Source organism: Vulpes lagopus, chromosome 7 (assembly GCF_018345385.1).
Source record: "Vulpes lagopus strain Blue_001 chromosome 7, ASM1834538v1, whole genome shotgun sequence".
Taxonomy (NCBI): Eukaryota; Metazoa; Chordata; class Mammalia; order Carnivora; family Canidae; genus Vulpes; species Vulpes lagopus.
This window is the reverse complement of record NC_054830.1, coordinates 92,089,817-92,107,466: the sequence shown is the minus strand read 5'-3', so window position 1 is coordinate 92,107,466 and position 17,650 is coordinate 92,089,817. Positions and strand designations below refer to the sequence as shown.

General features: G+C 38.7%; 1 protein-coding gene across 3 annotated transcripts in view; it reads left to right on the top strand.

Annotated features, from left to right (window-relative positions):
• The window catches only part of FOCAD (focadhesin), a 308,502-nt gene extending 292,578 nt beyond the window's left edge, over positions 1 to 15,924 (top strand). For all 3 annotated transcript variants that reach the window (XM_041762114.1, XM_041762115.1, XM_041762113.1), the window contains 5 exons: positions 403 to 580; positions 2,607 to 2,704; positions 11,277 to 11,528; positions 13,563 to 13,638; positions 15,541 to 15,924. In XM_041762114.1, coding sequence (XP_041618048.1) covers positions 403 to 580; positions 2,607 to 2,704; positions 11,277 to 11,528; positions 13,563 to 13,638; positions 15,541 to 15,614 — 678 coding nt within the window. In that variant the 3' untranslated portion in view covers positions 15,615 to 15,924. The remainder of the gene's footprint in view (positions 1 to 402; positions 581 to 2,606; positions 2,705 to 11,276; positions 11,529 to 13,562; positions 13,639 to 15,540) is intronic.
• The last annotated feature ends 1,726 nt before the right edge of the window (positions 15,925 to 17,650 follow it).

Here is a 17,650-nt window from a genome sequence, read left to right as displayed (position 1 = left end):
TGGGGTCCCTCAGAGGTCTGTGTACCGCACTTTGTGAACTGCTGAATTAATATATGTTAAGTGCTTAGAATGGTGCTTGGCACATAAGTGCTGTGTTTTTTAGTTATCATCATCATTATCATTATTTGTGTATTTGTGCAAAATATCATCACCAATTAACCCCTAAAGTCACTGATGGGTTTTAGGAGAAGACAGGAGGTGACATTAGAACCCTCAATCTGTATGTACATTTTAAAATAGAGCACCCAGGCAGATAGGTCACGTGCTGCAGGAAATGAACAATTTTAGCATTTGGAATAATAATCAAGTTTCAACTCACCCTTTCTGTTTTGCCCTTGCCCCGAGGTTTGATAATGACTTCAGCTAATTTAATAGTAACTGAACAATTGGCTTTTTTTGCAGAGCAGCATAGAAAAGGCTGCCTTTGTCAGACTGTACTTGGTCTCTCAAGGACGATTCCCCTTGATGAGCTTGATGGATATCCTCAGTGTTGCTGTTGAGCACAAGGAAAGAGACACACTAGCTTGGATGGTACTGCACAGCCTCTACCAGGCACGGATTGTGAGCCATGCTAACACAGGTAAGGCCAGCCTGGGGCCAACAGCAGGAACAGAAAGTCAGCCTACCATCCCTTTTGAGCTATAGTTGTTTCCTCAACTTAAAAACGAGGTTGGTGGGCAGCCCCAGTAGCCCAGCGGTTTAGCGCCGCCTTCAGCCAGGGGTGTGATCCTCGAGACTGAGGATCGAGTCCCACGTCAGGCTCCCTGCATGGAGCCTGCTTCTCCCTCTGCCTCTCTCTCTCTCTCTCTCTGTCTGTGTCTCTCATGAATAAATAAATAAAATCTTAAAAAAAAAAAAAAAAAGAGATTGGTGCCTCTTGACCCAGGAGGACTTTCGTTACCCTAAGGGAGGGGCAACCTTAAATGAAATAACCAGTTCCACTCCAGCTCCTGACCTCCACCCTGGAGATGAGGATGAATACTATTGGTAAATTTGGTATTGTCTTTGGCTCTCCAGGCCCCCAAGGATATAAATAAGTATGTCAGGTTGATTTCTGCCTGCTTCCATTTCCCAAACAGGATGTCAATCGATTTTGTGATGTCAGTCCTTTCAGGGTCAGACTTTTGGTTGGTTATTTAACAAGCAAATAAAACGAAGAAAACAGCGACAATAAAATTAACTTGTTATTCTATAGGGGAACTTCTCAGGGGTGAAAGGAATAAAATTGGGCACCCTAACTACAACCTCAAGCCACAAGCTGTAAGCCTGAAGCTCTGCTAATGAATCAGACGATGGAATTTTTAGAGTTTTGTAGACTGTGGGCCACCTGGTGGCTCAGTTGGTTAAACATCTGCCTTCGGCTCAGGTCATGATCTCAGGGTCCTGGGATCAAGCCTTACATCTGACTCCCTACTCAATGGACAGCCTGCTTCTCCCTCTCCATCTGCTGCTTCCCCTGCTTGTGCCCTCTCTGTCTCTCTGTCAAATAAAAAATAAAATATTAAAAAAATAAAATAACCATAGACCTTTACACTCTAAGAATAATGAGCTCTCCCATTTCTCCTCCCATGCCTTTGGTCACATTGCTTATAGTCTACATTCAGTTCCACATGGCACCTGGCTCCAATAGAGCAGGTATGGCAGGGAAGCCCTAGTGACCCTAGGCGAGTTACTTATATATCTGTATTTTTTGTATTTCCCTCATTTCTTGTATCTTTAGGTTTTGAGAGAAAACTGGCAGACATAATTTTAATACTCTTTTTTGAGACTAGATTGGAAATTTTGATTGATTCTCCTCTTTAGCAACTGAGATAGTTGTTTCATCTCTGCATTATTGCCTGCTTCATGAAAAATGAACCTGTGATGAAAAACTTGGTTTTTTACTCTAAATCAGAAGTGCATTTATCGGGGAGAAATCTAGTAGATGCTCCCAAGGAAGCAAGATACAGGAAGCAAACAAATAAATTTGATGCTGCCTTTGGTTCTAACTAGCTGGTCTTCCAGTTTGGTTCCCATTTTCCTCTTACTCACTAAAATTTGACAACCTTCCCAAGTAAGCATTACCGTGCTGGGAATCCTCATTTAAAAAATAATAATAAAAAAGGAAAAAGTCAATATTGATGCTGATGTTTTTTTCTCCAGTTATTATATAATAACTGGTTTTTATATATTTCTTTTTATGTCTTTGGGATAGGTTTTCTCTGTGATTTTGGCATAGAATGGGAATATTTAAGTAAAGGAAGACCATAAAAAAAACCTGATTATCCACGATTCAACATTGCTGGCTAGTTGGCCTGCCAGATTTCTCCTAGTGAGTTGAATGTTGAGAGAGAAACACCAATAATTGCATTTTATCACTAATAGGTGCATAGTTTTGAAGAATAAATTACCTTTTGAAAATTAAGATAAAAATACAGCCATCTTATGTGAATAATGTCAACTCTGTATTGCAAAATCACAAGTCTCAGGTATTACAAGAGGATTTGAAACTGTTTTTGTGAAATTTTCACCAGGTGTTCTGTTTTATTTATGGTGGCTAATACTGAAAGGTTTTACATTTCATAGGAAAACCATGGTCTGGTAAGAAAATACCCTTTTTGTTTCAGGTGTGTTAAAGAGAATGGAATGGCTCTTGGAACTGATGGGTTATATCAGAAATATTGCATACCACTCGACATCTATTCCGAACGTGGCTCTTGATGAGGTACAATCTAGAGGAGTCATTTGTGGCTCCCTTAAAATGTAAAACTTACTTTTGCTCTCCCAAGAGACAAAAAAGTTGCTGTGTCCTTTTTTCTCTCTTTTTCCCCTCCCTCCCCCCTTTTACTTTTGGGAAATGCTGGTTATAACTCTGACGTCACAAGGAATGATCTTGCCTGGCTCTTGGAGAGATATCCAGGGCTGCCCTTAGAAAAATATTTTCAACAGAGTAGGTTCCTCAGTGGGCAGCATGCAAAGGACCCAGGGTTCTATATACTTGGGGTTGACTCCACAAAGGAGGGTCAGGTACAGGACTCTGGCATTTGCATTGGTCCAGAGAATGTCCTCAAACATCTGATTTGAAGAGGTTCCTTCATGCAAGTAATCTGTGTTTGTACCAATATTTCTGTTCATGAGAGGAGTAAAATGATATATGACCAAAAAAGGTTAACAGCCACTTATTTGGGTAAATTAAAATAGAGAAATGTTGATAAATAAAAGAAGGATAGCACGTTCCCACTCTTCTTCTTTTCTTGACTTCACTGCCCACTATGCCTTTTTTAATAGTAGAATTTTTTCTACAGGCATGTTTCACAGATATCTTGTTTACTGTAAATGGAATTTGGATAGCCTGGGATGTTGTTTGGAATTCTGATCAGTTTTCCTAAAGAGTTGTATATAGTTTTGAAATTTTAATTCGTGAAATTATGAATTTTAAGAAATGAAGAAGTACTTTTTAAACTTTTTTTTAACTAGCAGAATCTGTTGTCATTTTCTTCTGATCTCCTATATTTTTGTTGACTTTGTTTTTTTAAAAAAAATCTTTTAAAACTTAGAAAATACAGATAAGCAGAAGGAAGTATAATTTCAGTCACAGTAATCCAACAACTCATTGTTACTACCATTTCCATAAGAGCGTAGATTAGTCTAAACTCTAAATGGATGGATCCTAGACAGATTATTTAAAATGTCTAAGGAGATATATAAGCTGAGAAGATGGCTGAATAGGAAAACCCCAAGCTCACCTCACCTCATGGATACAACTAGATAACACTCACATCAGGGTAAATAACCCAGAAAACAAAGGCTGAAGGAACAAACTTCTCAACTAAATGTACAGAAGAGGCCACATTGAAGAGGGTCGGGAGGGTGGAGATGCAGTGGGGAGCTAAACAGACTATGGGTGTGGAGAAAGGGAGAAGAAGGCTGTCACACTGGGAGCCCACATGGGGAAGATGAATCCCCATAACATTTGCCTTTGAAAACTAGAGTTTTGTGAGTTCTTAACAACCAGCAGGTTGGATTGTGGGTGAGCCTGGCCAGTGAGAGGAAACTGAGTCCCTGTCCTTAAAGAGACAGCACAAGAAATAACCAAATCAGCAATTTGAAAAAATACATAGGGGTATAGAGAGGAAGTTATTTGCTTAATCAGAGCCTGTCCCAGATGGATATTCACAAGGAGACTCTTCCAAGAACAAAGGAGCTGGTAGGTGCTATTTCTCTCCTCTGCCCCCCAGCATAAACACCTGGCCACCTGCAGCCACCTGCAGGAACCAGTCTGGCACCCACATTTGCTACCTAACTTGTTTCCACTACACCCATCTCCCCACCTCAGCTCTGAGGCTTTGTCCACTCCAGCTGGGTTTGCCTCAGTCCCTGTGCTGTGGATCCCTACCCACAGAACACCTGCTCAGACTTCACTAACCACATACCTTGTGGGGCTTCAGCAGAGGTGGTGGTGGCAGGTAGCCTTTTGTGAACAACTGGCACACACCTGGCTAAAACTGTGTCCCCTGCCCACCCACTCTTTGCAGATCCACACAGACTGGCCCTATGGTAGTGGTGGGTCTCCTTTCACAGAAAATCTGAGTGCACCTTAGTAAAACTGAATGCCCTACCCCTGCATGCTTTGCAGATTGATCCAACCACTGTGGTCCCAGAGGCGGCAGCATGTCCCCTCTCCCTAGTGTACAGACCTTTTGGGCTCTGTACATCTCATGCCCAAGCTTGTTACAGATCCACCTCCTCCAATATGCTCTTGGCCAAAGCCCATTCAAACTGATCCACAAGCCTGGAAGTGTGCAAGTAGTCCTGACAGGGACCAGTACCCCTCCAAAGTGATTCCTGTCCTGGGGAAAGAGAAAGATGAGCACACACACTGGTCAGTTTGTGGCCCCAGTAATGGGCTGGGGACAGACAATTCAATTCGTCTGATTGCAGGCCTGCCCACTAATGAAAGAGCTTCTCAGGGGACAACACATGGCAAGTGCTCTGCAGTTTGATGCCACTGTATCTCTGGCCTAACTCAACTCAAGGCAGCACCAGACTGGCCCACTAACACCACAGGGACTAATTACTGCCCACAACAGGTGAATAGAGACTCGTTGCAGATGACTAGACTGAAGGAAAAAGCAGTCAAATGACAACAACAGAGTGTAGGAGACACCTCTGAAGCTCCAGGTTCTAGTAAACAGGACAGTACTCTGCAGAGCACTATAGTACCTCTTCTTCATAAGGCCACTGCTTTCAAGAGCAGCAGACATGGCTGACTTTCCTAACACATGGAAACAGACACAGAGAGTTAAATAAAATGAGGAAACAGAGGAATATGTCCCAGATGAAAGAACAAGACAAAACCACAGCAAGAGTCCAAAGCAAAATGGAGATAAATAATATGCCTGATAGAGAATTTAAAGTAATGAATACCAAGTAATGAATACAAGATACTTACTGGACTTTAGAAAAGAGTAGAGGACACCAGTGACACCCTTAACAAAGAAATATGAAGAATCAATCACAGATTAAAAATAATAAATGAAATAAAAAATACACTAGATGGAATAGAAGACTAGAGGAAGCAGAAGAATGAATCAGCAACCTGGAGGATTAAGTAATGGAAAAAATCAAGCTGAGTAGGAGAGAGAAAAAAATTATGCAAAATAAGAAAGAACATACTTAGGAAACCCAGCCACTCCATCAGAATAATAACATTTGCATTATAGAGATCCCAGAAAAAGAAGAAAAAATGGGCAGAAACTTTATTTAAAGAAATAATAACTGAAATTTCTGGAATCTGGAGAAGGAAACAGAAATTCAGATACAGGAGGCACAAAGATCTCCCAACAAAATCAGTCCAAGGAGGTACACACCAAGACATATAGAATCAAAATGGCAAAAAGTAGTGATAAAGAGAATTTTAGGAACAGCAAGTGAAAAGAAGACCATTAAATACAAGGGAAACTCGAGACGGCTATCAGCAGATTTTTCAGCAGAAACTTTGCAGATCAGAAGAGAGTAAGTGGCATGATATATTCAAAGTGCTGAAAGGGAAAAACCAGTAAGGCTATAATTTAGGATAGAAGGAGAAAGAAAGAGTTTCCCAGACAAACAAAAGTTGAAGGACCTCATGACCAGTAAACCAACCCTATGACAAACATTAAAGGGGACTCTTTGAGTGGAAAGGAAGGACCATAAGTAAGAAGAAAATCAGGAAGCATAAAAGCAGTAAAAGTAAGTATATCCATAAAAACTAGTCAGAGGACTCACAAAATAATAGGATGTAAGATATGAAACCATATACCCAAAACATGGCAGGGAGAGGAGTAAAGAATGTGTTCAAACTTAAGTGACCATTCACTTAGTAGAGACTGCTATATGCACTAGATGTTATATACGAATCTAATGGTAACCACAAATCAAAACCCACCAACAGATATGCAAAAAGTAAAGAGAAAGGATTCTAAATATATCACTAAAGAAATCCAACTTATGGTAAGACAAGAGAGCAAGGGAAGAAGGGAGCAGAGAAGAAATACAGAAACAACCAACAAATGGCAATAAATACATCCGTATCAGTAATTATTTTGAATGTGAATGAATTAAATGCTCCCATCAAAAGACAAAGAGTGACAGAAAGGATAAAAAAAGAAGACCCATTTATATGCTGCCTACAACAGACTCATTTCAGATATAAAGACACTAATAGACTGAAAGTGAGGGGATAGGGAAACATTTATCATGTAAATGCAGTTGAAAAGACAGCTGGGGAAACTATACTTATACTGGGATACTTATACTGGACAATACTTATACTGGATGAAATAGACTTTAAAAGAAAGACTGTAACAAGAGACAAAGAAGGACACTAGATAATTATAAACGGGACAATCCAACAAGAAGATATTTCTGCACCCAACATGGGAATACTCAAATACATAAAACAGTTAATAATAAACATAAAGGAAATAATCGATAGTAATTCAATTAAAATAAGGGACTTTAATATCACCCCACTTAGCATCGATAGACAGATCATCCAAACAGAAAATCAACAAGGAAACAGAAGATTTGAATGATACACTGGACCAGATGTATTTAACAGATATATTCAGAATATTCTATCGTAAAAGAGCAGAATACACATTCTTTTCAAGTGCACAAGGAATATTCTCCAGAATAGATCACAAAACAAGGTGACAAAAAAAGTCTCAATAAATACAAAAAAATTGAAGTCATGCCATGCATCTTTTCTAACCACAACATATGAACATATGAACATCTAGTTCATAAAACTAGAAACATCCAGGGAAGTTTATAGGCCTACCCCAAGAATAATCTCAAATAAACAACCTAACCTTACACCTAAAGGAGTTAGAAAAAGAACAAACAAAATCCTAAACCAGTAGAAGGGAGGAGGAAATATAAAGATTAGAGTAGAAATACATGATAGAGAAACTTTAACAATAGAACAGTTCAGTGAAAACAGGAGCTGTTTCTTTGAAAAAAATCAACAAAATTTGATAAACCTTTAGCCAGACTCATCCAAAAAAAAAAAAAAAGAAAAGAAAGAAAACTAAACTCCAAATCACAAATGAAAGAAGAGAAATAACCAACACCACAAAAATATAAAGGATTATAAGAGAATGTTATGAAAAATTATATGCCAGCATATTGGACAACCTAGAAGAAATGGATAAAGTCCTAGAAACATATAATTCCCCAAAACTGAATGAGGAAGAAACAAAATTTAAACAGACTGATGACCGCCATGAAATTGAAACAGTGATCAAAAAATTCCCAACAAACAAAAGTCCAGGACCAGATGGCTTCACAGGTGAATTCTACCAAACATCTGAAGAAGACTTAATACCTTTTCTTCTCAAACTTTTTCAAAAATAGAAGAGGACAGAAAACTTTCAAATTCATTCTGTGAGATGAGCATTATCCTGATATCAAAACCAGACAAGAGGTACCACAAAAAGAGACTACAGGCCAATCTTTTTGATAAACATCTTCAACAGAAATATTAGCAAACCAAATCAAATAATACATTAAAGAAATAATTCATCACAATTAAGTAGGATTAATTCCTGGGGTGCAAGGGTGTCAATACTTGCAAATCAAGCAACGTGATACATGACATCAGTAAGAAAAACTATAAAAACCATGACCCTTTCAATAGATGCAGAAAAAATATTTCACAAAATACAACACCCATTCATGATAAAAAAAAAAAACTTATTAAAATGGGTTTAGAGGGAACATACTTTGATACAATAAAGCCACATGTAAAAAACCCACAGCTAACATCATACTCAGTGGGGGAAAACTGAGAACTTTTTACCTACAGTCAGGAACAAGACAAGGATGACCACTCTCACCACTTTTATTCAACATAGTACTGGAAGTCCTAGCCACAGCAATCAGACAACAAAAAGAAATAAAAGGCATCCACATTGCTAAGGAAGAAGTAAAACTTACACTCTTTGCAGATGACATGATACTATATATAGAAAACCTGAAATGCTCCACCAAAAAGCTGTTAGAACTGATAAATGAATTCAGTAAGGTTGCAGGATACAAAATTAGTGTACAGAAATCTGTTGTATTTATATACACTAATAATGAAGTAGCAGAAAGAGGAGTTAAGAAACAGTCCCATTGCAATTGCACCAAAGATAATAAAATACCTAGGAATAAACTTAACCTAGGAGATGAAAGACTTATACACTGAAAACTATAAAACATTGATGAAAGAAAATGAAAACAACACAAAGAAATGAAAGGCAGTCCATGCTCATGGATTGGATAAACAAATATTGTTAAAATGTCTATGCTAACCAAAGCAGTCTACTGATTCAGTGCAATCCTTTTCATAATACCAACAGCAGGGGCACCAGGATGGCTCAGTGGTTGAGTGTCTGCCTTTGGCTCAGGGTGTGATCCATCCCACATCGGGCTCCTCACATGGAGCCTGTTTCTCCCTCTGCCTATGTCTCTGCCTCCCTCTGTATGTCTCTCATGAATAAATAAAATCTTAAAAAAAAATAATACCAACAGCAGTTTTTACAGAACTAGAACAAACAATCCTCAAATTTGTTTGGAACCACAGAAGACCCTGAATAGCCAAAGCAAAATCAAAACTGGAAGTATCACAATTTCAGACTTGAAGTTATGTTACAAAGCTGTAATTACAAAACAGTATGGTACTGGCATGAAAATAGACACATAGATCAATGGAACAGAATAGAAACTCCAACATAAACCCACAATCATAGGTCAGTTAATCTGCAACAAAGGAGGCAAGAATATGCAATGGGAAAAAGACAGCCTCTTCAACAAATGGTGTTGGAAAAAGTGCACAGCAACATGCAAAAGAATGAAAATGGTCCGCTTTCTTACACCAAACACAAAATCTCAAAAATGAATTAAGGACCTAAATGTGAGACCTGAAACCATTAAAATCCTACAAGAAAGCACAAGCAGTAATTTCTCTCATGTCAGCCTAGCATCATCTTTCTAGATATGTCTCCTGAGTCAGGGGAAACAAAAGCAGAAATAAACTATTGATTGGGACGACATCAAAATAAAAAGCTTCTGCACAACAAAGGAAACAAGCAAAATTGATGGACAACCTACTGAATGGGAGAACATATTTGTAAATGACATATCTGATAAAAAGGTTAGTGTCCAAAATATAAAAAGAACTTCTACAATTCAACACCAAAAAAAAAAAAAAAAAACAATCCAAATAAAAAATGAGCAGAAAACATGAAATGACATTTCTCCAAAGAAGACCCAGATGATTAACAGACACATAAAAAGATTCTCAATATCACTCATCATCAGGAAAATACAGATCAAACCCACAGTGTGATATCACCTCATACCTGCCAGAATGGCTAAAATAAAAACTCAAGAAACAATAAATGTTGGTGAGGATGTGAAGAAAAAGGAACCCTCATGAACTGTTGGCAGGAATGCAAGCTGGTGCAGCTGCTATGGAGAATGGTATGGAGTGTCCTCAAAAAATTAAAAATAGAACTACCCTAATTTATCACTGGGTATTTCCCCAAAGATTTACAAAAACACTAATTTGAAGGGATATATGCACTCCTATGTATATAGCAGCATTATCAACAATAGTCAAAGTATGGAAGCAACCTGAGTATCCATTGATAGATGAATGGAAAAAGAAGAAGTGAGATACACAAACACACACACACACACACACACGAATATTATTCAGCCATAAAAAGAATGAAATCTTTGCAGCAACATGGATGGAGCTAGAGAAGATAATGCTAAGCAAAATAAGTCAGTCAGAGAAAGACAAATACCATATGATTCCACTCATATGTGGAATTTAAGAAACAAAACAAACAAAAGGGAATAAAGGAGACAGACTAAAACCAAAACAAACCAAAAAACAAAACCAGACTCGTAATTGTAGACAACAAACCAGATGGCTACCATAGGGGTGGTGGGTGGGGGAATGGGCGAGATAGGTGAAGGGAATTATATTGATGAGCAAATGGGTAATATATGGAATTGTTGAATCACTATATTATATACCCTAAACTAATATTACAGTGGAATTAAATTTTTTTTTAATTCTTGGAATTATAGATATAGGTCAGGATCCAGACTTCAGTGAGTCTATGACTGAACATACTGAAAAAATGGTTTTAAAAAATGCCTAATGATTTGTTGTGGCTGACTCACTTATTCCAAGAAAGCTTGTTTTTAGTTTGTCTTAATGTTTACATTTCAGCATCAATGGAACAAAACCAAGTGTTTGCCACTCAAATATTTAGATTAAATAATGAGAATAGAAAAATAAAATGCATGTAGGGAGTCATTTGTTAATGTTTGAAATAGAAACAGACTATCAGACCTCTTTTTAAAAATCTGTTTTGGCCACCTAACAACAAATCTGAATATCCCTTTCTATATCACTCCTAATGAATTCTTTTATCTTTTTGAAAACACCAAAGCAGAGGCATATTTGGATCTCAGTATTATTAGGAATGAAATAATGTTTCTCCTGTATTATTAGAGCAATAATAATGAAACTGTTGGGCCTTCTGTCTTGCAAAAGAGGATCCCTGAAACCTTCTGAAGCCCTAAAACATTAATTCATTAAAAGCATGGAAATAGAGTTTGTTGTTCAGTGTGGCTCCTCTTCTGGGACAAAGGGGAGGATGACATTGCATCATCATGATAGAAGCTATGTGTATGAACTTGGTTTGCTCTGAATTGTTAAAACACATGACCTAACTCTATTTCCTTTGTAGGCTTTGGACTTCTTGTTGCTGGTATTTGCAACTGCAGTGGTTACATGGGCGGACCATGGTGCCCCTCTCCTCCTTGGCCTCAGTGCTAGTTGGTTGCCATGGCATCAGGAAAATGGCCCAGCTGGGTCAGCTTCAAGCTTCCTTGGCAGGAGCCCAATGCACAGGGTCGCTCTTCAGGAGGCTCTCACTCTCCTTCCCAGTAGCATGCCTCTTCTGCTGCAAAAAGAGCCATGGAAGGAACAGACCCAGAAGGTGAGGTGAGCAGCCACCTGCCTGCCAGGGAAGGTGGCCATCTTCTCTTGAGCAATTTCTGCTTTAGAATTGAGGTTGGGAGTTAAGTGCAACTGGAATGACCCCACAGGTTTTCATCCTCAGCCCCGAATCTTAGCCAGATACAAAACCTCAGAGAGTGAGGCTCACTGCTGGCCAAAAAACAACAATGGTGACAACAGTGGGAAATTGTTTATGGTAGGAGGTGAGGCAGAGAAGAGCTTATACTTGCAGGCACATGTGTTCTTGATCATGGGGGGGAAAGAATAAGTGAGGCTCTGGGTGCTCAGAACGTCATAGTGAGGACAGACAGGCAAGTTCAAGGCTGCAGGATTGCATGACAAGAAGGATACAGTGGTGGTGAGCAAGGCTGGGAATGATCCATCGTGCCTGGGAGTAGGTTGGGGAGGTGGGCATCTGGAGCATCCACATTCTCGTAGCACACTGAAGGTTCTGCATAGCTCATTCCATCCTATAGCCACGTTGCTGATCCTGGGGCCCGTCCTGCTCCTGGCATGTGCTAGATGACACTGGGAAATTTGTAAAGGTCATTATCCTAGCCCTTAGCAAAATCCAGACCATAGGAAGCACCTTTTGGTTTTTAATGTCGAGTGTCCCCGGGCTCCTGGCTGTTGTGCGGAGCCTATGAAAACACTGTGCTTTCTGTAGTTCTCATTCCATGGCTCTGAACTGCCTTTAATACAGTTGATTGAAAGATTTTTTTGAATCCCATTCAATGAAAACTGGATTTTTTTTATGAGGTTGAAAGCTTAAAGCTAACTTTTTGTGGCTTACTATTAAAATCTGAACATTAGTCCTTAAAAATATTTCTGAACCATGGACTCACAGGCTAGCCATGCACAACTCCACTAAGCATCTCCATTCAAATGCCTTTGTTTTCTTAAATATTCATATCATCCAAATTTTGTGTTTTCTGTTTCATTTTAAATCAAAGTAAGTTCCAATGTGGTATCCCCTTATGTTTTTTCTGATCTGGGACACCGTGATCACTTTGGACTGCAGTGTAGACATCCTATACACCTATTATGTATTTGTAGTTCTTGATTTATTTACATAACAGTAGGATATTATAAAACAAAACTGGGAAAAGAAAAAATTTTTTTAATTTACTCAAAATAGAGAATTAGGAGTATTTTCTATCTTACTCTTTCTTCAAGCCAGTTTCTGTGTCCAAAGTTAAAATACCTAGTACCTATGACTAATGTATGTGTTTTTTTAGTGAGTAGAGATTGGCAACATTTAGACATGAATGAAATTACCCTCTATCTAATTCAGAAACAATTTTGGCTGTACCCTGGGAGATCAAACAGTCAAACTCATGAGTAGTACTGAGTTTCTACCTCATTTGTAGGATTTATTTGCAGTTAACACACTTGGCTCTACCTAGTAAATTATTTTATGCCTTTCCCTTGCATTTCAACTTCCTGTTTCAATTCCACTTGGGCAGAAATTGTTCTCATCTACAGAATATCTTATTTTGGAAACAAGGGCTTATGATGTCAGACATAAGTAAATCCCCTATTTACTACCCATCCCACGAGCCTGGGCCTAGATGTATGCAGAATCAGGCAGCAGGATGCAAAGAAGAAGTGTGAGGCTCTGCAGTCAGATGTACTGAGGTTGAAATCTGGACTCTGCCATTCATTGGGAGTGGACTTGGGCAAGGTGCTCAGTTAACCTCTCTGGTGCTCTCAGTGATGAGAGAGAAAGTTTGTGGCACACAGGAGATTCCCTGGGCCCATATCTACCTCACTGTTAAAATCTATAGCAGGTCTCAGGGCATTTAGCCGGGAAATGAGTTTTAACTTTGCTGGGTCATTGGACTAAATGGGAGCTGTGTCCAACTTCCTTGTCTCTTAGGCCTGGTCCTCTTCTCATCTCTAGTCTGCCAGCCTTGCACAGATATGCATAAATGCAGGCCCAAGCTCCTGACTGCTTTCTTAGTAATAGTGAGACCATGTTCACTGACACTGCTTTTCCTTTTCATCTTCCTAGTTCATTGACTGGCTCTTCAGCATCATGGAAAGCCCTAAAGAAGTCCTCTCAGCAAAATCCAGGGATCTTTTAAAAGGTATTACTTCCATACTACATGCCCAATATAGGTGAAAGCCATCCATGATTGTCTTTGCTACAGAAACAGCATTCTAGTGTATATTGGCTCCTGAAAGGGCTCATCTGAATTTAGTCTAGAGAAGTAATCTAGAGCTGTCATCATGTGGCATTTTGAAGTAGAATGTGGATTTAAGAAGAGTTCTATGCCTTTAAATTTAACTTTTATTTAAATAGCTTTTAAATGTTTAATTATGATGGCAACCTATTACTTTAATTAAGGTTTAGAAAATTCAGGAAAGAGCAGAGAGGAATCCAGAGTCCCCTTGCCCAATGGCAATTTTGATATTTTTTCCCTAAGAAGTTTTGGCCTCCTCTGCATATAAGCATTGTTCTAATGTATTTATAATTATTAAGCAACTAAAAAAATACACAGAGACACTTTGAGCACTGCCTTTATTTAAAATTTATTTTTAAAGCATTTTAACCTATTCCTATATTGCCTTCATTAATAGTATTTATAATAGCTGCATAGTATTTTGCCAAGGGAATTGGACATTACCTATGCTTTTAGGCATTTAAGTAGTTTTTGTATTTTTTACACTTCTTTGTTGATTTGTTGAACTGTAAGAACCACAAGCATAAATATGTGAAAATTAGGTACATTATTTTACTCAAATCTGAGAAGCCTTTTGGGCATTGGTTCTGTGGCCTGAGACAGCTTATACTGTCATCTGTCTCTCAGGATGTGGGGATCTGGTCCAACCAATGGCTGCTGTTGCAGTGGCCCCTAACATGCTATAAGATATTGCACTAGAAAGATACTACACTTGGGAAAATCACCTGCTGCCCTGCACTTATGATAATTTAGCTGGCCAGCCTACAGTCTTAGTATGACCATATTTTAATCTAAGTATGGTATACTTTGTTGGTTGCCAAACAAGTAAGAATTGATCTGATCCTTTTTCTTACCCCCAACATACTCGAAGGGCATGTATAGGTAAGTGGATTGAGATCAAGCACAGAACTTCACTGAGCATAGGGACAGTAGTCTGACATGTTTACTTGATCTGTCCCTAGAGACTTGCTAGGATTTCCTTCATTTGTTAGCCTCAGGGAGTTTGAACTCATTTTTGATGGCCATGGGTCTGTTTTAGGTCATGAAAGTAGGAAACAACTTGATACTGATGAAGAAAATTTGGGTCAAGGAGGTACATGTTCACTTAAGGGCTTATTAGAGTCTAACTGGCTTACCTACATTTCCTCACTATTACATTTTAAATAACATCTCAATATATTTATATTAATATCCTAAAATAAGATCTATAATAAGTGACCCAGAGGAATTACACAGAACTGCCCTACTTTAAATTGATCCCTGAAGGACCTGTGAAGAATAAGAAAAGGTATGGACTTGTGAGCACATAGTCAAATGCAGATTAGCACAGCCATGCCTGCTCCATTGAGCATGTGGACCTAACTTCATCACAGGACCAGGTTTTTATTTTGTTTATCTTTTAACTAAACATCTAATGGAAAAAGTCCTATTCATGTAGAAAAGTCCAAAAATCATACATAGCTTTCTTATAGAGGGAAGGAATATAACCTATTTAACCATCACTCCGTTGAAGGAAAAAAAAAAACAGCATCCCAGAAGTCAATTATTGTTATACTCTGTAGAATCTCCTGTTAACTGTTTGAAGAATAACCTAACAACACGAAAAACACCCTTTCTCCTAGATTTTTATTAATAGTTTTCTACTATTAAAATTCTGCCTAAGGCTTGATGGGTATTCTTAGTCTTGATGATGGGCCAAGGAAGAAAAAGCCGAGTTCTGTTCTGACACATTTTCAATCTAAATGACCTCTTCAAATGCAGTTTCACTAGATGGAACAGTATATTTTACTTGTTTTGTTCCCTTAGCCACCCTGTTGTCCTTAAGAGTCCTCCCAGAGTTTAAGAAGAAAGCTGTATGGACCAGAGCATATGGTTGGTGAAGGTTTGTGATAGCAGCAGCCTCAGCTGGATGAGGACAACCATAGAAATGGAAGAAGTGTTTCAGAACTCACGTCTGGGATTGCCGAGACACGATGCAGAGAATTAAGTGGCAGGAAAACAGGTGGATACAATAACTGGCAGCTTGACATGTGCATGCAGAGAGAAGGGGTGTTGCTTCGGTGCCCAGGCAGTGGAGACTGAAAGAACTTGAATTGTTTTTTATTTGGCTGGAGTTTAATCTGAAGATTTTCTTTGTGACAATTTGACTCCATTATCTCTTCCCCATAAATTCTAGTAAAATAATCTTGTGAATTTCGTGCACGATACTTATTTGTTTTAAGGCACGGGGGTTTGCCAGCAAAACCAAATGGTTGTGGTGACAGTGGCATCATGATCGATTTCCCATGAATTCTCTAGAGGATATTCGTTGACTCAGTGTTTTCTTATTCTTATAGATAAAACACTGCCTTGGAATGGCTGCCTGCATTGAATAATAAGCATGGCGTGTGTGTTGAACATTAGCTGTATCAGATTCATTAGTGGTGGCTAGAATTTTCTTATGCTTGAGACTCTTGAATATAATTGAAAGTTACCCAATTCAAAAAAGCTTCAACCAAGGAAGAGGATATTAGCTCACAAACCAAGAAGTTCAAGAGTAGATCTGATTAGTCAGCTGCATCCAGTGAGTCAAACAATGCCATTTATATTGGCATTTCTTATTTCGTTTCTATAGATGGGATCACCCCACATAAGTTGGTAAGATGGCTACCAGAAAACTCAAAGGGGAGGAAAGGTGTCTTTGCTCATGGGTATGTCAGAAGCAATATGGAGAAGACTCTGGTTCTGCTTGTGTCACACTGAACAACTAAATCTGGGCCTTGGGGTTCTCTAATTCACCAGGCCTGGGTCATATGTGAACTGGGTTTCCTTGAGGAGAAAGATGGATGGAATGCTGGGCAAATATCTCCTTGAAAGAACAACGTGTTTTATAAGTACACATCTCTATCTTAAGCAGTGGCCTAATCACAAATAAATGAAGTAATGTGACAGTGTCCTCAAGGATAGGATTTTACTCAAGGCTTGAGAATCAGCCAGCATTTGATCTGTTTCCTACTTATTTTTCCTTCATGCAGGCATTAATCAGGGTTGGCTTTAACCAATATGAATGTACTGATGGGTACGTATATGGGTGTCCATATATATATACATGGATATATATATCTATACATAGATATATATATATATACCTGGGGGAAAAAGTGCCACTGGAGTAATATGCCCTGTGCCACGATGCCATGGCAATGCCTGGTACTTAAAAGCACTATAGAACCTTACTATTATTCCTGTGTGACATGTACGTTCATATTGTCACCAAGTGAACCTACTTCCCAGCTAGGTTAAAAATAGCTCTACTAATTCTGTTTTCCAAATATATGAATTGACAAATATATAATTCCAGGGTTCAAATACTTGTGATTCACTGTGTAATTCACATTCTGTTCTTTCTTTTGGCACTAACTTCAATATGGCACTAGATGCTTTACAGAAAAGGGGAAGGAAAGGCAAGCTTTCAGGTAGTATTCACCTGCAATGCCAACATTTTTTTTAAAAGGATTTATTTATTCATGAGAGACACACAGAGAGAGAGGCAGAGACACACACAGGCAGAGGGAGAAGCAGGCTCCATGCAGGGAGCCCGACATGGGACTCGATTCTGGGACTCCAGGATTACGCCCTAGGCTGAAGGCAGGCAGTAAATCGCTGAGCCACCCAGGGATCCCGCCAACACGTCTTATTATTACTTCCTTAGAGGCCAGGCCAGAGGGGAATGAATTTGAAAGAAGCTGAAACTGTTACGTTAGAAGCCACCTTCTCTTTCCTTCCCACTGCATACACTTCCTTTTACTTCCTACCAATTAGGGATTGAAATTCATCTAACATTTATTGTTAGGTGCCAGACTGTAAGTTCACTAAAATTTTCACTTCTATTATTTCATTTCTACAAGACTGGGAAGAAGCATTTTCTATTTTAATA